A 22,077-nucleotide genomic window follows, 5' to 3' on the forward strand; every position below is an offset into this window, starting at 1 on the left:
TCAAAAATATTTTCCAAAAGTGTGGTAGATTCAATGATTTTCAAACTATATAACTAGCTTAAGCGGATGGCGATAAGCGGTGATTCTAGCAGCAGATGAATTCGAACTTAGACGGTTATACTGCTTGAGGTGCGTAGAGGCTGGAGGTATTGGTTGATTCGACAAATGTTTCTTTAAGTGAAAGAAAGTCTAGCAAAGCCGAACTTTGGATTCCACTATCTTCATCATATCAAATCAGTACATCAACATACTAATAGAGTCTAGGTTGGGGAATTCATAACTGCAAAACGGGCTATGATTATCTATAGCATATTTAGTCCTTTGTTATGCCATGTACACAGCAGCCCTTGACGATGACTCAATACATCGGCTCAAACCGGCACGTACAATCGGCTGCCATGCGATTGGTATACCATCAATCACATGGCATTCGACCAGTCGAACAATCAGCTATGCAGAAGGCCCGATGGCATACGATTAGGCTAGGAGCCTGAACGTGAAAGAAAGGCAAAGGTGGCTCAATTTGAAGTGCCACCTTTTCTCAAAAGAACGATTGCATTATCCCACAAGGTCAAATACTTGCAAGAGATCTTGAATAGGATATTGACCTAAAAGTGTTACATCCAGGAGCTTTCTGAAAAGTCCCAAAACATAGATGTTGGGTAATATGTGGACGGTTGTAGTCTCGAAATGTGGCCTGAATTCAATGATAGTCCACTGGCTATACAAACAGTGTTTAGAGCAATGGTAACTTACGGTCCGTAGTATAGTGGACGGCGATGGTGAAAAAGTGCAACATAAGGACAATACAACAAGTGTAGAGATTATGTTGTATTGACATAGGCAGATCGATGAGGACCGATCGAGATACCTGGCACGACACTTGTGCTAGAGAGTAAGGCATTGCGGCACGGTCTTGGATTGGTGCAACTCTGGAATTGCCATCTGGAAGTTCTTGCTATACAGGCGGATTTGCTTGGCTATAAAACGGTCCTGCAGGTGGATATACGGGCGATCACGGAATGAAGTGATTTGGTGGTAACTCGAGCACGTCGAGTGTGAACTTCATAAAGGACAGTAAACTGGCTATCAGGGCTATAACCACCAGGACGCTTAGGTCGGTCACGGAGAGATTGTGTTGTATTGACATAGGCAGATCGATGAGGCGATCACGGAATGAAGTGATTTGGTGTTAACTCGAGCACGTCGGGTGTGAACATCATAAAGGACAGTAAACTGGCTATCAGGGATATAATAACCAGGACGCTAAGGCCGGTTACGGATGGTCTTGGAGTAGCAATGGGATTTCTCCTTCCCAAATCGCCATGGCTTAAAATTCCCTATGGCAAAGTTGTGGTAAACTTTTTCGTAAATCCAAATCATGCATAAAAAGCCAATCTCGGCCAAAATTTCAATAAACAAAAATTAAAACTTGTATTTCCCCGAGACCAGTAGGGATATTGTAGATCTAAATTGGGAGATTGTAGGGATTTTCGAGCATTATCCACAAATGAAGATTTGTCAGCCCGAACAATTTTTCGAAATATCGAGGTGACCAACATTAGGGGCCTACCAAAAGGCGCTCGGACTACATGGGCCTTAAAATTTTGCAGACAATCTCACTGACACCTAAGCTCTAACCATTTCAAAGAGATGTCTCTACCCGTTCTCACACGGCAAAAATTAAAGCTTCTTGGAATTGAATAAGGATAATCGAACAAAACCGAATAAGGATAATCAAACAAAAATTGCGGCTTGTAAGGACTCAAGAAGAGAAATCGGGAGATCGGTTAATATGGGAGCTAAATCAAGTTTATCGACGCTTTGGATCGAACTTGACACTGTAGCTGGAAATCGTAACAGAACATCACGTGCAAAATTTTAGACAAATCGGACAAAAATTGCGGCTTGTAAGGACTCAAAAAGTGAAAACGGGAGATCGGTTAATATGGGAGCTAAGTCAGTTTAATGGACACAGTTGTTGGAATTCGTAACAGAACACCAAGTGCAAAATTTTAGACAAATCGGAAAAAAATTGCGACTTGTAAGGACTCAAGAAGTCAATTCGGGAGGTCGGTTTATATGAGAGCTATATCAGGTTATAGACCGATTTGAACTGTACTTGACGTAGTTGTTGGAGATCCCAACAGAACACCACGTAAAAATTTTAGAAGAATCGGACAAAAATTTTGGCTTCCAGGGGATCCAGACGTGCAATCGAGATATCAGTTTATATGGGAGCTATATCAGCTTATAGACCGATTTCAACCGTATTTGGTACAGTTATTGAAAGTTGTAACGGAACCCTACATGCAAAATTTTAGACAAATCGGACAAAAATTACGGACTGCAGGGGCTTAAGACATCAAATCGGTTATAGACCGATTTCAACCGTACTTAGAACAGTTGTTGGAATTCGTAACAGAACACCACATGCAAAATTTCAGCCCAATCGGAAAACAATTACTTCTAGGGGCTAAATATATCAAATCGGAAAATCGGTTTATATGGAAGCTACATCCAAATCTGAACCGATATGACCCATTTACAATTCCCAAAGACCTACATCAGTCAGATGTATCTGTGCAAAATTTCAAGCGTATTGGGTCTGAGATCCCATAAAGTATATATATTCTTGATCGTTCCGACATTTTATGTTGATCTAGCCATGTGCGCCCGTCTGTCTGTCGAAAGCACGCTAACTTTCGAAGGAGTAAAGCTAGCCACTTGAAGTTTTGCACAAATACTTCTTATTAGTGTAGGTCAGTTGGGATTGTAAATGGGCCATTTCGGTCCATGTTTTGATATAGCTGCCATATAAACCGGTCTTGGGTCTTGATTTCTTGAGCCTCTAGAGTGCGCAATTCTTATCCGATTGGAATGAAATTTTGCACCACGTGTTTTGCTATGATATCCAACAAATGTGCCAAGTATGGTTCAAATCGGTCAATAACCTGATATAGCTGCCATATAAACCGATCTTGGGTCTTGACTTCTTGAGCCTCTACAGGGCGCAATTTTTATCCGATTTGAATAAATTTTTGCATAAAGTATTTTGTTATGATATCCAACAACTGTGCTAAGAAAGGCTCAAATCGGTCCATAACCTGATATAGCTGCCATATAAACCGGTCTTGGGTCTAGACTTCTTGAGCCTCTAGAGTGCGCAATTCTTATCCGATTGGAATGAAATTTTGCACGACATATTTTGTTATGATATCCAACAACTATGCCAAGTATGGTTTAAATCAGTCCATAACCTGATATAGCTGTCATATATACCGATCTTGAGTCTTGACATCTTGAGCTTCTAGAGGGCGCAATTCCTATCCGATTTGGCTGAAATTGTGCATGACGTATTTTATTCTTAATTCCAACAACTGTGCCAAATAAGGTTAAAATCGGTTCATTACCTGATATAGCTGCCATATAAACCGATTTGGGATCTTGACTTCTTGAGCCTCTAGAGGTCGCAATTACTATGCGATTTGTCTGAAATTTTGTACGGCGGATCCTCTCATGACCGCCAACATACGTGTTTATTATGGTCTGAATCGGTCTATAGCCTGATAAAGCTCCCATATCAATCGATCTTTCTATTTTACTTCTTGAGCGCCCAAAGGGCGCAATTCTTTTTCGAATTGGTTGACATTTTACACAAGTCTCCATCATATAATTTAATTGTGGTCCAAACCGGGCCATATCTTGATATCGCTCTAATAGGAGAGCAAATCTTTTCTTATACCCTTTTTTGCCTAAGAAGAGATGCCGGGAAATGAACTCGACAAATGCGACCCATGGTGGAGGAGTCTAACTGCCAGCACCTTTGATGCCGCTACTCTCATTCGGGCCAAGAGTTAAAGTTCCAATCTTATTGGATTTTTAAATTTATTGTGTCATTTATTTTCTACTTTTCCTTTTTCGGTATTTTTTTCCCAAAAACCTTGCAAGCATATATGTTTATGTATGACTTATATCTTAAGCCTAAAATAAAAGCTGAATTAAAGTTTTTTTTTTTTTATTTTGGTTTCAATAGTGTGTAAGCATAAAAATGATACTAACTTTCACAATGCAAATAACCCTGGCCTTGAAAACCGCTAGGACATAAGCAACGATATGAACCAGGAAAATTAATGCATTTGGCATTGGTGCCACATTTAGCAAGGCCATTATCGGGATTACATTCATCGACATCTATGCAAGCCATACCGGCACCAGTTCGGCCCCAAGCTGTTGATGTTGCTATGCCAGCTGTTGGTGTTTGTGTTGGCGTTATTGTTGCTGTAGTACTATTGCGTTGATGCGAAAAGCCATAATCCTCGAGTTGAAAACCCGGCGGACAACGACATATAAAACTACCGCCCATGTTCACGCATTCAGCACCCAAACCACATGGATTGTTAATGGAGCATTCGTCGACATCTTTAAAATGCAAAAATGTTGTTGGTAGTAGTGGAGGTATTTTAAAGGTGAGTGAGATAAAGGACATGTTTTTGCATTGGTAGTGGTGGTGATGGTTTATGGTTTATGTGTGCAAATAATTATTATTATTAAAAATATTAGTTTTGGCATATTGTAATTGTAAAAAAATGGTTTGTTATAGAAAACATCTAAATTGGTGATAATGGTGCATAATGTAGAAAATGTTTGCTTTTTCTCATTTCCTATGACAATGATAGGTGGATTGCTTTGAAATGAGTGCAATTTGAAAAATACACCCTATTAGGGCTTCTTTCTATGGAAAACAGTCTTAATGAATTTTGCTTTCAATTTAGGATAGAATGTACCTTTCGTCAAGTGCAAGAAGGCTAAATACGAAGCATTTATTCTTTTATTCTCACTACACTCTCTAATAATAAAGAAATCAATTTCTGCCAAGCAGAAATGCAAAAGCAACCAGAACAAGTAGAAATGATGCCACCACTATGGGGCCAACAAAAGAAAAAAACGCTAAGCTCAAGACTAACAGACACACAAGCACTTACCTTCACAGCCATTCATGGGGTCGCCCGAGTAGCCATCGGGACACAGGCATTTGAAGCTACCATCTGTGTTTTGGCATTGGGCGTTGCGGCCACATGGCGAGCGGGCACATTCGTCAAAGTCAATGCAACCAGCTTCTGAGCGGCCGTCGCCATCATAACCTGCAGGACAGTCGCAGCGATAACTGCCCTCCAGATTAGTGCAAATGGCGCCGGGCCCACAGACATTAGGTTGGGCACACTCATCGATGTCGAGACAACCATCGTAGGGATTGCCATAGTAGCCCTCGGGGCAGGTACATGTATAGTTGCCGGGCAAATTAATGCAATGAGCATTATGACCGCAAGCATTTGGATTTTGGCACTCATCAATATCTAGAAAGGGGGAAAAACAAAAAAAATCAATAAGAATCAGAATCTTACCAACCATTAATTGAGAATAACTTGTATGGTTTTCATGTTACTTAAAAGATTTTCCTAAATATTGTTTTTTTTTTCCATTTGGATTACCTACCTGTACATAATACTTCACCATCACCTTCAAAGCCATCTTTGCATTTACACAAAAAGTGTGCGGGTAAATTGCAACATTCGGCATTTTCAACGCAACGTGCTGCTATTTGTGGATCTTGACACTCATCGATATCTGTAATGAAATGAGAAGGCATTTTTGAAATTAGCTGAATATTGGACCATTAAATTTTAAATAAAATGTTTGTATTTCTTTATGTCGTCCTTCCGCCAGGAGCGACTAAATAGATGTACACCTCAACATTTACCAAGGATTATCCATTAAAATATTGTAATTATGTGGGCATTCTTGAGATTTGAGTAGTCAAACTTTTTCAGTTCTTTAGGGGGTATCTTCCTTCTCTTGTGATATCACAAAGGACGCAAGCGTCTAAGTGAGACTGTCACTTAAACCTAACCTAAGATAGAGGTTGCGGTAGCACTCAAAATTTTTGTTGGAACTACTTGTTTCTGTTGTTGTAACAAAAGTGGAGGTGGCGCTCATCTTCAAGTTATTACAGGTTCCGGTCTGTACGATCGATCGCCTTGTCGTATCAAGCATCATAAGTACTCAGTATTTAATCAAGAGCTGGTGCCGACCGGTCTCTCACTGAGATTCTTCACTCGATACCGCTGCACGGTGGGGTATTTGGCCCCCAAAATTAAGCTTAATTGATTTTTGAAATTTCCGATATAGTAATCGAATCAAAGTTTCTTTGAAAAGTGAACAAAACGGAAAATTGCATCAATTGTTACAAATGAGCACTTTATTGCATTATTACTGCCAATCGGACGAATATATATATGGGAGCTATATTCAAATCTGAACCGATCAATAGGCTTCGTCTTTAGGACGAAAAACATAGCTGTACCAAATTTGAAGAGGATCGGATGAAAATTGCGAACTGTAGTTTGTACACAAATTAACATGGACGGACTGACAGACAGACGGACGGGCTGACAGACGGACAGACAGACAGACGGACAGATAGACGGACAGACAGACGGACAGACGTGCCGAGACTTGTTTCTGTATTTGTTGTTGGTAAGGTTAGATTTTAGAAGCCGATTGCACTCAGAGTCATTAGAAATTTCAGTTTATTGTGATACCACAGTAAGAGTAATGGTTTCAACCGTTTGGCCAGATCGCCATTAGAAACCTAATAACTCGGTTTCCCGATTTGACTTCTTGAGCATCTAGAGGTCGCAATTCCTATCCGACTAAGCTGAAATTTTGCACAAGGGATCTTGTTGTGACCTCCAAAAACTGTGCCAGGTATGGTTCAAATTGGTATTTAATTTGATTAAGCTCCCATATAAACTCATCTAACGATATCCAGATCTACCGGTTTGACGTCTTAGGCCTCAAGAGGTCGCAACTCTTATCCGATTTGGCTAAAATTTTGCACGTGGCGTTTTGTTTTCACTTCCAACAACTGTACCAGGTATGGTTTAATTTAGTCCATAACCTGATGTAGCTGTCATATAAAGCGATCTCCCAATTCGATTTCTTGAGCTTCTAGAGGACGCAAAGCGTATCCGATTTTACTGAAATTCCGCACGATGACTTTTGGTAGGATCTCTAACATATATGTCAGGTATGGTTCTATAAACTAAAGTAGATCCTATAAAAACCGATCTCTCGATTTGACATTTTGAGCACCTACCAAGAACAATTCTTATATTATCCTTATGAATTTTTTGTTATAAACTCCCAATATCCTTTTTTTAGTTTTAGTAAAAACGGTGAACAAACGGGGCTTTTATGGACTTAAAACCCCAAGTCGGCAGAACGGTCTAAAAGTCAGTCATATGCAAATAAGGTCCGATATGTTCTGGTCGGACAAGGAGAAATCTACGGTAACTCACTGTTTCACATTTAAAAATGGTTTTTTTTGGGTTTAAAATACTTAATCGGAAGATCGGACTCGTGGTGGATGTCGACAGGTTGTCACTGTTGTTAATTGCAACAAAATTGGGTGATAAATGCGGACCATTTTCGGTTCGGATATCGGGGGCCTAAGTACAACTCGGAGTTTGAAATTTCAACGAAACTGGTTAATAAAGTCATTATCTTCCGTATAGACATTCTTGAGTCTATACAAAAACAAACCAGCACACAAAGAAACCAACCAACAAACAAACACGATTTGATTTTTATACCTTCCACCATAGGATGAGGTATTCTTATCTCGTCATTATGGTCCTATATGGACAATTTTTGGTTCGGATATCGGGGGCCTAAGTACAAATCGCAGTTTGAAATCGAATTCAACGAAATCGTTTAATAAACGCGGCTTTATGAGCTTAAGACCCTAAACCGGGAGATTGGTATATGTGGCAGATATATCTAAATATGATCCGATAATGCTTATTCAAGAACTTAACCTGCGTATAGACAAAATACGAATCTGTGCCAAAACTTAGCTCAATCTTGCAGGCTGTGGCGTGAGTAAAACAGCCGGACAGATACACAGACATCGTTAAATCATCTTAGAATTTTACAAAAATCCAGAATATATATACGTTATAGGGTTGCAAACGGATATTTCGATATGTTGCAAACCATGGAGTTTGTTGCTTGAACTTTATTAGTTCCTTCCTTTGACAAATGCGATCAATTGTGGATGGTATAGAAGATTCGGCCCTATCGCACCTAGCTCGCTAATTTCGCTTGTTATGACTTAAAGACGAAACTTTTTAAAATTAGCACAAATCTGTTCTCTAATATGTTTTCGATAAAGGTTTAATGAAGTCAACTCTAAAGTTATGTCATGTTAATGTTGATTATCTTAAATTTTTGTTGTGGAAGGAAGTTTTACATGGCAAAGTACCTCACAAATGTTGCCAGGGGAAAACCACCGCTGAACATTTTTTCTGATGCTCTCGCCTGGATTCGAACCTAGGCGTTCAGCGTCATAGGCGGACATGCTAACCTCCCCCAGAAGAGGTGTCGCACTGCGGCACTTTGTTCGGACTCGGCTATAAAAAATAGGCCTCTTATCGTTGAGCTTAAACTTGAATCGGACTACTCTCATTGATATGTGAGAAGTTTGCCCCTGTTCCTTCATGGGCAAATTTGCAATTTGCATTTGCAAATTTTTGTTTTAATTAGTCAAAACAAAGATTAGAGTGGATTTTTCAATTGAAAACCGCTCCGCTTGTGGTTCAAAACAATTCCCTTACACTTCTATTCCGCTCTGCCAAAAATATCCTTACTCCGCTCCACACTCCCCTCCACTCCACCCCATACTTCACTCTGCTCCGCTCTACGCTTTGCAGCAGGGACCCTATCGTAGCGCAGAGGCTAGCTTATCCGCCTATGACGCTGAACGCCTGGGCTCGAATCCTGGCAAGAATATCAAAAATACTTTTCTGCAATGCTGGCGACATTTGTAAGGTACTATGTCATTTATGGAAGCCATGTAAAAATTTTTCCCAAAAAGGTGTCGCGCTGCGGCACGCTGTTCATATCGGTTAAAAAAACTGACCCCTTATCTATGAACTTAAGCTTGAATCGGATAGCCCGATGAAAGGATCAAGTTGTGGGAGACACCTAGAAACTTGGTGTCAGAGATTTTTGAATGAGCGCAGAAGATCGAGGCGCTTGGAACGCTATTCTACGTTCGGCTAGTGGAACAAATATTCTGTCATAGCCAATTAAACTAAAGTAAGAATCGGATAGCACTCATTGATATGTGAGAAGTTTGCCCCTGTTCCTCATCAGAATGTTTATGGGCAAGTTTGCCCACGAAGGAATTATGAATTTTGATAGAAACCTGCCAAAAACGGCAACGGAACCTTTTCCCAAATTTGGATACTAATTTGTCTAAGGTTGCTATAATTGTGCAAACAAAATTACGCTCGAATTGCCCAAAATAGAGCCGAGATTTGGCGTCAAGAAAATCGGCATAGCCGCTCTTGATTCTATACGGAATACAAAAACAAACCAACACACAAACAAACACGATTTGATTTTTATACCCTTCACCATAGGATGAGGTATTCTTATTTCGTCATTTGTTATTCACAACCTGATATGGCTTCTATATAATCTGATGTTCAGATTTGACTTATTGAGCCTTTAGAGGGCGATATTACTATCCTATATGACTGAAATTGAAAACGTGGCATATTTTTATGACTTCTAATAGACAGGACAACTAACGTCCATATCGCTTCATAGTTTGATACATCGCATGCGATTCATAGTGGTGGTTACATAAGATTCGGATGGCCGAACTAAATGCGATCTTACATGCTATATATATATATATATATATATATAATCGGGAAAAGCAGTACTTTCTTCAAGCAATTGGGTCAGTTGTGAAGAGTATGCCGTTGCCATTTATATTGTACTATCAGTCTTGCCCGCTGAATGCTAAATGATTGAGTAACAACGATTTGGCTTTGTCAATATCTTTGTAGGCACTAGTAAAATGTATCCTTCGTCTGGTCTGTTTTGGGCATGGGTACAGGGCCCTACGAAATTGAGTTTGGATTCCTGAACTTGATAAATATTCCTAGAATCAGATATTGTCTGGCTGTAAACCGTTGGGTTCTCTATTCTATTACAAATAGAAAACCACAAAAAACCCCTATTTTTAGAGTTAGGCAGAAAATATTAGACTTAATATTTTAAATGATTTTGGCATATTGAGATTTCATTGCAGGATATTTGAAATTTGGATTTGGCATATTTGAGATGCCCTAAAATTCCGGGCAATGATGAAACGCAATTGCAGCCATGTGAATGCAAGGACTATCCACATCCTTATGTTGACCCAGTTTTAACATATTTTTTGCGTCTATACCAAAGGCTGCTATGATGACTTCAGTTTCGTGTCATAAGCCAAGAATCGTCTCATAATGATTGGCGTAGTTGTTATACTTTGCAGCTCCCCATATAAATACATATGGGCGGACAGATTAACTTGTAGCGGTTCCTTTTTTGATTGTTTATGCCCTATGTAAGTCTGCTTTTGACTGTCCTAACTGAATCCCACAGAACATTCTAAATTACTTAAGTTTCAACTTCCTTTTATTGGATTGCATTCTGGCAGTACAAGCATTTTTTTTCTGCCTTTTCTTATAAATAAAGACCATTAGATGAATTCCTTGCATGTTAGTTACATGCTGTCGTCTTGTACTACATGGCCGGTAAATTGACAGCTGTTTAAATTGATGGCTGTGCTGTCAAAGTGAATACAAGAAGAGCACTTAAACAAATAAGACATAGAACAACACTTACACAGTCGTAACTCATTTGAATGGCACCTATCACCTAGGAGGTAACGGACGGACGGACATTTGTTTCTATTGCCCACCACGAGGTGGCGTTCAAATGTACCATTGCCATTCGATGGGCTGCTTGGAATCTTGTTTTAATTCACATTGAGGCGTTAATTAAAATTGCATAATACAATTAAACTTCAAAGCAGTTGGAAGATGTGTCAGACTGGTAAACGAGATGAACGAGGGTCTGTGGAAAAAAACATAGCACAAGAAGTTCAAATCGTGCTGCAGTCATTTTAAAGGCAACACATTCCATTCAATGAACAAGTTTTGGCATAGCAGTTAAAAGAAGTGTGAAATCGAATTGGGGAGGGGCTACAAGAGGGGCCATCTAAGCCATATGTAGATTTGAAAGTCAAACAGAAGGAACTGCGAGTACTTTTTTATTTATTTTTAATCAAACAATTTTAGGGACTTGAGAAGTCGCCAAGGACCTACATACATCAATTATGAGTATCTGTGCAAATTTTTAAGTGGACAATTATCGGGATTTCGTTAAGGACGCATCTGGTTATGTCGGTTTAGAAGACAAGCCCATCAAATATATAATCTTTGGGCAAAACGACGTGTTTAGAATATTCCTAGCCTATGGTGATGGATTAATAACTGTAGCCATCATGAGTTCTTGTTCAACCAATTTTTCAGTGAACTGCCAAGCAAGCAAACAATCTTCAATGATTAATTAACTGACTGAACAGTATACAATCCCACAAATCAATTTCTAAGCAATTTAAAATTTATCAATTATTATGAAAACCTTAGTAAGATAGAAGCCAGCACAAAGTGCTCACCTCAGAAGGCCAATGTCAAATGTTGCGTACTTATGTTTGTCGAAAACAAAAAAAAAACCAAAGAAATACTCAAGAAAATTACACAGTGTAGATTTTGCTTTTGTTTGGCAGCAACCACCTGAGAATGCCTTGTCTAAATTATAGCAGCGCAATATGTGCGTCGTCGCCATCAACATTATCATGGAATTCAGTCAAGCGGAAAAATTGCGTGGATTGTTTCCCTTTTGCCTGTGCCGTCATCAACCTCTATGCTAGCTTGTACATCATTGTTGTGCTTGTGCCATTCATCAATTGTTTCAATGTTAAATGTTAATCATATTTAATTTATTTTTTCATTTCTTCTATCTCATCTTCTAAAATGAAAAGTACCTACAGTTTGGTTTAAGCCAACATTTGTTTACGCAGTTCTTTGATATGGGGGCAACGACTAGTGTGTTTATGGTGAGGAGGGTTAGAGCAAGTCAAGAAAACAAAGGTATAACGCATAAAAAAACAAAGCTTTGCGCCAATGTGCGTCTAACATCAAACACGGAAATATAATGTAAACCGTGTATGTGTCTTAAGTCTTTTGATTTGCCAACATGCGATTTTTTTTTTGTTTGTGTGGGTTTTGTGCCTGTCAGAGTTGTTATGGATATAATAATTATGACTTGGTAGCAAAGCTATCATATCTTTTGATGTGGGTGAAGGGAAAGTTTCAAAGTGGCCTGCTTGGAGTTTTAGGATGGAAACAAGCTAAAACTTGCCAATTTTGGGAACTCACCACTATGGATTCTGCTAAAAATTTCTACATACCAAATTTCTAACAACTCAGGCAAAATTTGAAAGTATACACTGATGTAGACCATATTTAGTACGATTGTTGGCAGTCGTAACGAAACACGAAGTGCAAAATTTCAGCCAAATCGGATAACAATTGCAGCTTCTAGGGGCTCAAGATGTCATATCGGGAGATCAGTTTAATGGGAAATATATCAGGTTATTGACCGATTTGGACCGTAATTGGCACAATTGTTGGAAGTTGTAACAGAAGACTTGCAAAATTTCATATCAATCGGATAACATCTGCGGCTTCAAGGGGCTAAAGAAGTCAAATCAAGAGATAGGTTTATATGGGAGCTATACTTGGTTAAAGAGAGATTCTGACCATACTTGCTACGGTTGTTGGAAGTTATAGCGGAGCAATTAGACAACAATTCCGGCTTATCGGGACTCAAGAAGACAAATCATGAGATCGGATTATGTGGGAGCTATATCTGGTTTCTAGACCGAAATATATTAGATTATTAATTGATTTGGACCGTAATTGGCACAATTCCTGGAAGTTGTAACAGAAGAGTTACCAAATTTCAAAGTAATCGGACAACAATTGGGGCTTTAAGGGGCTCAAGAACTTAAATCAAGAGATCGGATTATATGTAGACCTATTCTGACCATACTTGGCACGGTTGTTGGAAGTTATAGCGGAACAATCAGACAACAATTCCGGCTTTTCGGGGCTCACGAAGACAAATCATCAGATCGGTTTATGTATGTGGGAGCTAAATCTGGTAATGGACCGATTCGGACTTTACTTGCCAAGGTTGTTGGTCACAACAAAACTTTCCATGTAAAATTTTAGACAAACTGGATAACAATTAACGGCTTCGAGGGGCTCAAGAAGATATCAAACGATCGGTTTACATGAGAGTTATAACAAAATCTTTACCGACATGGCCCATTTGCAATTTCCAACATCTTACATCAATAAGAAGTATCTGTCCACAATTTTCAGGGACTAGCTGTACGATTTCGGATGTATATGTCTAGATCGACTGAGAGTGTGAGGACGATCAAGAATATATATACTTTTGGGAGCCGCAGATCAATATTTCGAAGGGGTTGCAAAGGGGACGACTAGATTAGTATGCCCCCATCCTATTGTGATGGGTATAAGAAGAAACAAAATTAGTTTTGTATTACATAACGAGAATGAGTTTTTATTTGCTTGGTTCGCAAAACTTGTGATGGTTGAACTTTGATTTTCATTTGTAAATGATTTTTGTATGAATATTCAAAGCAAACATTCGGCCGGGACAAATCTTATAAACCCTCCACCATGGTTCGCATTTATGAACATCTTTGTATGGTTTCTTTTTACAGATAGAAATTTAAAAAAGGTTAATGGGAGGTCGTTTATATATTTAGATAAGAATAGATGTCTGTGGTTGCAATTCCGGATACTTCGCACGGATGTTTGAGGTTAAGGAGAAGTCATTGTGCAAAATGTCAGCTAAATCGGATAAGAATTGTTACCTTTAGGGGCTTACGAATTTAAATCGGGAGATCGGTTTTTAATTTGAGTCGGTTGGGATTGTAAATGGGCCAAATCGGTCCATGTTTTGATATAGCTGCCATATAAACCGATCTTGGGTCTTGACTTCTTGAGCCTCTAGAAGGCGCAATTCGTATCCGATTTGACTGAAATTTGGCATATAGTGTTTTGATATTACTTTTAACTACTGTGCTAACTATGGTTCAAATCGGTTCATAACCTGATATAGCTGCCCTATAAACCGATCTTGGGTCTTGACTTCTTGAGCTTTTAAAAGGCGAAATTCGTATCCGATTTGACTGAAATTTTGCACATAGCGTTTTGATATCACTTCCAACAACTGTGCGAAGTATGTTTCCAATCGGTCCATAACCTAATATAGCTGCCATATAAACCGATCTTGGGTCTTGACTTCTTGAGCCTCTAGAAAGCGTAATTCTCATCCGATTTGGCACAAATTTTGTATGACGGATCCTCCCAAGGCCTTTAACATACGTGTGCAATATGGTCAGAATTGTTCTATAGCTTGATACAGCTCCCATATAAACCGATCTCCCAATTTTGCTTCTTGGGCCCCGAATCGGACTATAGCTTGATATAGCTCCTCCTCCGTCCTTATTAATTATTCTTTGTTTGTCTTAAAAAACTCGACAGATGCGACCATGGTGGAGGGTATATAAGATTCAGCCCGGCCGAACTTAGCACGCTCTTACTTGTTTCTGATGCTCTTGTAGGTATTTGAACCCAGGCCTTCAGCGTCATCAGTGGACATATCAACCTCTGCTCTGTGGTTGCCTTCCAAATGCAACAGAAGGCAACTGCATACTTCACTCGACTGACCCCAATTGCTTTATAAGACACTCGTTATTCTATTGACATGGTGACGAAAATTCTCCAATTCTTTGGAAAACCGATAATTTTTGGTACAGACACATACGCTTGCAGATACAATCAGGGAAATCTGGTAATACAAACTGATAGTATACTTAAGATATTGAAAGAACACTTTACCCAGTTGCTGGTACGCGATAGTGGCGTCGACGAGGATACCACAGAACCAATCACTGATGATTTATAGAATGAGTGCCGAATGTATTTAGCCTGGCTGAAGAACAACAAGGCAGCTAGAGCTGATGGATTACCCGCTGAAACATTTAAGGCCGGATACGGCACACTGATGAGGCGAATACATCGGCTCGTCTATGACATTTGGCTAAAAGAATGCATACCGGATAGTTAAAATCAACGTATATTCTGTACACAAGAAAGGAAAGAAAAATAGTATGTGTCAGCTACAGAGGAATATCGAAGGTATCCTCTCCATCACAAACGATATACTTTCGAGCGTACTGTGTGAGTGATAAAAATCTAAAGTCAACAAGATATTTGGGCCTTAAAGCAGCTTCCGAACGAAACGATTGTGAAGAGAGGGCATCGGCGATCACACCTGCCGATACCATTTCTTGAGATGGAGATTTACCTTAGGTGGCCATTCCTAAGCTCAAATTCTTATTCGTGCGGCCAGCTATGTAAACATGATCATTTGGGAATTTACGAATTGCTTAATTGGGAAATTTTTCTCGTCGAAGAACATGATGTTCATCACGTTCGAGCAAGCGCAGCAACTCTATTGCTCTTTAGAGTCCATCTTTTTTGCTTTGGTGTTAGATCGTGTGCATTTCGGAACTTGTATGACTTTACCTTGAAGTCGTTTTATATCCACCACCATAGGATGGGGGTATAAGACGACCGTCCGTCCTTCCGTCTATCCTTCCATCCGTCCTTCCGTCTGCCAAAATCATAACAGCGTTCGAACGTGTGAAGATTTGAAATATCGCATAGATACATCTTACTGATGTAGGTTGTTTGGGATTGCAAATGGCTTATATCGGTTCAGATTTGTCTTTCGATTTGATTTTTTGAGCCCCTATTTTGTTGTTGTTGTTATTGTTGTAGCCACATTTGCATATGGAGGTGGCGATCCTCGTCAAGCTCTAACAGGTGAGCAAATTCGCTCCGGTCTATACGACCGATCGCCATGGGAATATGATGGCCATTGGTAATTTAAAGGTGCCAATATCTCGCCTTGTCACATCAAGTATCATAAGCACTCAGTATTTAAGCAAGAGCCGGTGCCACCCGGTCACTTATTGAGACTTTTCACTCGACACCGCTGATTGTCCGCGACTGCAATTGCGGCTACTCCGTATTGTGCATTTCACCATCCGCAACCTTTGGACGCGCCTAGTGGCTGCCAGTTAAGCTTTTCGTGATAATGAAGAACACCACACAGATTGGAGTTGCAGCGTGTGTGAGACCCTATTTTTCTTATCCGCTTTGGCTGAAATTTTGAATGTGGCGTTCTGTAACGACTTCCAACAGTCGTGACGACTTCGGTCCAAATTGGTGTATAACCCATATAAACCGAACTCTCGATTTGACATCTTGATCCCATGGAAGCCGCAATTGCTAGCCGATTTGCCTGAAATATTGAATGCGGCACTCTGTTGCGACTGCCAACAAACGTGCCGAGTGTGGTCCAAATTGGTATATAATCTGATATAGCTCCCTTATAATATGCGGCGCTTACGAACACCGTGTTATCCTCGATACAATGCCCGATATCCCAGGTAGTGTGAATTATCCACTGTTTTGCCCGCTTTTTAATGAGAAGTACTGTACCACTATCCCTGATAGAACCCATTGGAACTACAATATGCCTGGTGATAGAAGTTACATAGACTTCTATACAGATGGTTCCAAACTAGGCAGCCAGGTGAGCTTTGGGGTGTAATTAATTGGTCATATCGAGAAGGTTACCTTGCTACGGTATAGCTAAGATATAATGTCATAACGATGAATGGCATAAATATCTTCTCAGACAGTTATTAAATCCTTGGAGACGTAATTCTGACTTCAAAAACCGACCTCGACTTTTGCAGAACGAGATGGCTGAAAAGTTCAAAATTCACCTATTTTGGGTGCCAATCCGAAAGGATTTGTTAGGGAATTGAAGAGTGGGCGAGGTTGCGAGACTAGGAACTACCGTACACATATCAGGGAAGCTGGAATCTGTGGGTATGCCTCTAGCGACATGCAAGCAAGTCTTCAGAATCGGGCCCGACGGGAAGCAAATGAAATTTGGAAGCAAATAGAGACATGTAAGCTAAATCTTCAGGATCGGGCCCGACGGGAAACGAATGAAAGATGGTTGTTTCTGTTGTTGTATCAATGTGTTGTACACTGAGGCGGCAGTCCTTGTCCATGATGAGTCCTTACCGGCTTTTGCATAAGCTGTGAGGACGTCGGGGAAGAAGAGACTACAGAACATCTGCTGTGTGTATTGCCCGCACTGGCAGTTCCACTTAATTTCCCAATTCTTTGAGAACTTGTTTGATTTAGCGGATATGAAGATTCGCAAGTTGTTGGGCTTTTTAAAGCGATCTGGATGGTTCATCGGTAGGAACTAGGATGCATCTTCCTTCACCTGTTCCTGTGGTATCACAATAGACGAAAATATCTAAGTGAGGCAGATTGCCACTTAAACACAAACCTTAACCTATCAAGGCGTTTGGCAACGCTATCAGAATCATTATGGAGGCCACCGTAGCACAGAGGTTAGCATGTCCGCCTATGATGCTGAACGTCCGGGTTCGATTACTGGCGAGACCATCAGAAAAATTTTTCAGCAGTGGTTTTCCCCTCCTAATGCTGGCAATATTTTTGAGGAATTATGCCATGTAAAAACTTCTCTCTTAAGAGGTGTCGCACTGCGGCACACCGTTCTGACTCGGCTATAAAAAGGAGCTTAAAACTTGAATCGGACTGCACTCATTGATATGTGAGAGTTTTCGCCTGTTCCTTAGTGGAATGTTCATGGGCAAAATTTGCATTTGCATCAGTATCATTATAGCGATTTATTGTGAGATACACAAACTTTTTGTTCACTTTAAGGTGTTTGAGATCGCTAGCAATAGCCAATTGTGATTTTCCAGCCAAATACTCCGTCACAAATGATTTCTATTAAAATAAACTCGGAAGCAAATGATTAGGGTGGTTTGTTAGCGATAATGAGCTGTCAATAAAAAAAATATCATGGTAACAGTTTGAGTCAGCTTTACTGTACATATGTGCCATGATTGATATACATAGGTTAACTTTACGACCAATTTTACTTATTAAGAACACAGATAAGGATTCCGAACCGAATAGTGTGCCTATTAATGATTGTACCTCTTCTCCTTCAAGGCGTTACAAACTAGGATGGAATATCGGAAAACGATTCTTCCTGAAACAAATCGACATGCTTGGTTCTAAATGTTGCACATATTTAAAAAAAAAGCAGAATGGGGGAAATATAATATTTTGATATTTCAATGGTTATCTTGTTAGAGAATACTTGAGCGAGGCCCTGTTTATATTTCAAGGTATTTACAAAGGCATGACGAACTCGAGGGGGACATAAAGAGAGAATTGCAAAAACGTTTATATTTCATGCACTATCTACGGTGACATCATGTTGTATGGCATTCAGTCATTCATTCTTCATTCATAGTTTTCAAATCTCTCGTATAAAGTGCCTGCTCAGCTCCATACACAGCTAGCAGAATGAAAATATTACGTTGCTTAGTTTTTTTTTGTTTTGTTTTTTTTTGAGAAAATATGAGTTGAGTAGTTTTTATTTTCAGTTATTTTTACCTTATTGTTAATAATCATATTTCAAGTTGTTGTTGCTGCGTGTGTGTGTGTATGTTTGTGTAAGTACGTTCTTTATAATGTCGGGTGCTATAACCTTGATATTGTCTTAATACTCAACGCACACTACTCTAAGACAATGCGTTTATATTTAAATGATGTTTAGATGCGTAACAATTAATTAATCGTTTTTGTTTTTTGTTGCTGTTGCTGTTGTTTTTGCCTTCGCTGCCAGCGTCTCAATAGCAATCATTTTTCAATGACTTTGGGGCGATGCGTAAAGCTGAGAACTTTAATATGTATTTGATTTGTAATGAAGCCAATAATAGAAAGATATTGAATGAAAATAAACATTGAAGAGAGCTGATTTGAAGTATTAATAAGTGGATTTTTTTCTTGTGTTTTTGGCAAGTGGGTTTTCTATTAATCAATATTTTGGGGATTTCTTTATTTTTTATTGTGTGGCAATCAAAAGGCCTTGTTGGATGGCTAATTGTGACTTGCTAATTGTTTATTTAATTGCCTATATTCAGTTTTTATATTTCCTTATGAAGTTTTGAAATTTTTAAACATTTCAATTCAGTCTCAATCATTTTCCTTTAGGGTATTAGCATTAAAGGTGTGCTCATAAAACGAAAGACTTAAAACACATACATTATCAAAGTGTTTTCCTTATGCCTGAAGTTGTTTGCTGCTATGTTGAGAAATTCTAAATCAATCTTTTTTTTCTAGTTTCTTTTTGCTGTTAAAACTAGTTAATTTCATTTCATCATACTCTTCGAGTTGGCTTAATTTTTGTCGGTTCTTTAATTTTGGCCTGTCGAAAATAGCGGTTCAACATTTAATTTGTTCCATTTCATTTGAGTTACATCCATCAATCATTCCCACGTTCTCTTTTGGGTCATTCCTATTCCTTTTTCTATTTTTCACATTAGGTTTGTGTTTATTTTTTGTCTTCTGGGAGTTTTCTTTAAATTATTATTTATCTTGAATTCGTTCCAAGCAGTAATTGCATGAATAATCAAACAGATGTTGAAACTAAAGCGAAAAAGAAAGATTCTCATCGAAAAGCTTCATTCTATTTGCGAAAGCAAATCAGTATTTCCTAGGGCCCTGCTTTACCCCTTTTTAATTATAGTTTACCCGGCAGTTCATTAAGAACAGTTTCGTTGGGAGTTTCGGATTTTTTTTTTGATTAATTAGCTATTTTGGACTAAGAAATCTGCACAATTGGCTTTTTATGAGAAAACTAAATTAATTTGATTAATTTTGGGATTTTGTTAAGCGGTAACAATTACTATATGTTAGTTAAATTCATATAACGCCCATGTGGATCGATTTCTTGGGTTGGCCTCATGAGGGCACATAAATGAAATAGTGGGCCGTGAAGTAAATAAAATGTAACAAGTAAAAAGGCATTAAGTTCGGACGGGCCGAACTTTGGATACCCACTACCTCGGGTATATATGTAAACCCCTTTTCGTCACAATCCGTTGAAAATTGAATAGCTTATGCACCCAAATTCGGCCCGGACATTGAGTGGTCTGATAAATATAAGTGACTGTTGAATTTTGTATTCCAAATTTCAACAAATTCGGGGAACAAATAAAGCTTTTATGAGCTTCAGACCCCTACCCGGCATATCGGTCTATATGACAGCTATATCTAAATACAGTCCTATTTTAATCATATTTGGGTCGGATGGCGGGTGACCTAAAACTACTCAATTTTTCAAATTTCATTGAAATTGGAAAAAAATATCAAGCTTTTATGGGCTTCAGACCCTTAATCGGCATATCGGTCTATATGGCAGCCATATCTTAATATAGTCCGATCTGTACCATATTTGGGTCTTCTATTATGAGGCTTTGACATACTCATTGTTTCAAATTTCAGTGAAATCGGTTAAAAAATAAAGCTTTTATGGGCTTCAGACCCTTTATCGGCAGATCGGTCTATATGGAAGTTATATCTAAATATAATCCGATCTGTACCAAATTTGGGTCCTATATTAGAAGGCTTAAAACTACTCACTGATTCAAATTTCAGCGGAATCGGGTAAAAAATAAAGCTTTGATGGGCTTCAGACCCTTAATCGGGAGATCGGTCTATATGGGAGCTATATCTAAATAAAGTCCGATCTGTACCATATTTGGGTCCTATGTTAGGAGGCTTAAACCTACTCACTGATTCAAATTTCAGCGAAATCGGATAAAAAAATAAGCTTTTATGGGCTTCAGACCCTTAATCGGGAGATCGGTCTATATGGGAGCTATATCTAAATAAAGTCCGATCTGTACCATATTTGGGTCCTATGTTAGGAGGCTTAAACCTACTCACTGATTCAAATTTCAGCGAAATCGGATAAAAAATTAAGCTTTTATGGGCCTCATACCCTTTATCGGGAGATCAGTCTATATGGCAGCTATATCTAAATATAGTCCGTTCTGAACCATATTTAGGTTCGAAGTTGAGAGGCCTGAAAATACTCACTGTTTCAAATTTCAATGGGCTTCAGACCCTTAATCGTGTAGCTGCCTATATGGCAGCTATATCTGGATATAGTCCGTTCTGAACCATATTTAGGTTCGAAATTGAGAGGCCTGATTCAAATTTCAGCGAAATCGGATAACAAATAAAGCTTTTATGGGCTTTAGACCCTTAATCGGGAGATCGGCCTACGTGGCAGCTATATCTTAATACCGTCCGATCTGAACCATTTTTGGGTCAGATGCCGGGAGACCTAAAAATACTTACTGTTTAAAATTTCAGCGAAATCGATGAAAAATGAAGTTTTTATGGGCATTAGACCCTTTATGGGAAAATCGGTCTATATAGCAGCTATATCCAAATATGGTCCGATTTAGCCCGTTCAAGAACTTAACCAGCATACATCAAAAAGACGTATGAACCAACCACCTTTCGTCATAATCCGGTGAAAAATGGATAATTTATGCCCCAAATTCAGCATGGACATTAAGTGGACTACAAAATACAATTCTTTGTTCAATTTTGTAGAACATATCCAAATATAGAGCGATCTGAACCTTATACGATACGGATGTCGAAAAGCCTAACATAAATCACTGTGTCAAATTTCAGAAAAATCGAATTATAAATGCGCTTTTTATGGTCCTAAAACCTTAAATCGAGAGATCGGTCTATATGCAGCTATATCCAAATCTAAACCGATCTGGGCCAAATTGAAGAAGATTGTCGAAGACCTTAACACAACACACTGTCCCAAATTTAAATGCGCCTTTTACGGGCCCAAAACCTTAAAATGAGAGAACGGGTAATTGCAGAAAGATGTGGAAGAGCCGAACACAACTCACTGTCCCAAATGTCAGCAAAATCGGATAATAAATATGGCTTTTATGGGCCTAAGACCTTAAATCGGCTGATCGGTCTATATGGGGGCTATATCAAGATATAGTCCGATATAGCCCATCTTCGAACTTTACCAGCTTATGGATAAAAAAAGAAT

General features: G+C 39.0%; 1 protein-coding gene across 1 annotated transcript in view; it reads right to left on the reverse strand.

Moving 5' to 3' along the window:
- The window catches only part of LOC106085046 (uncharacterized), a 319,563-nt gene that overhangs the window by 119,435 nt on the left and 178,051 nt on the right, over window positions 1-22,077 (reverse strand). The window contains 3 exon segments of the mRNA XM_059364246.1: window positions 4,063-4,422; window positions 4,986-5,357; window positions 5,497-5,628. Of these exon segments, the coding sequence (XP_059220229.1) occupies window positions 4,063-4,422; window positions 4,986-5,357; window positions 5,497-5,628 (864 nt within the window).

This window comes from Stomoxys calcitrans, chromosome 3, assembly GCF_963082655.1.
Source record: "Stomoxys calcitrans chromosome 3, idStoCalc2.1, whole genome shotgun sequence".
NCBI lineage: Eukaryota > Metazoa > Arthropoda > Insecta > Diptera > Muscidae > Stomoxys > Stomoxys calcitrans.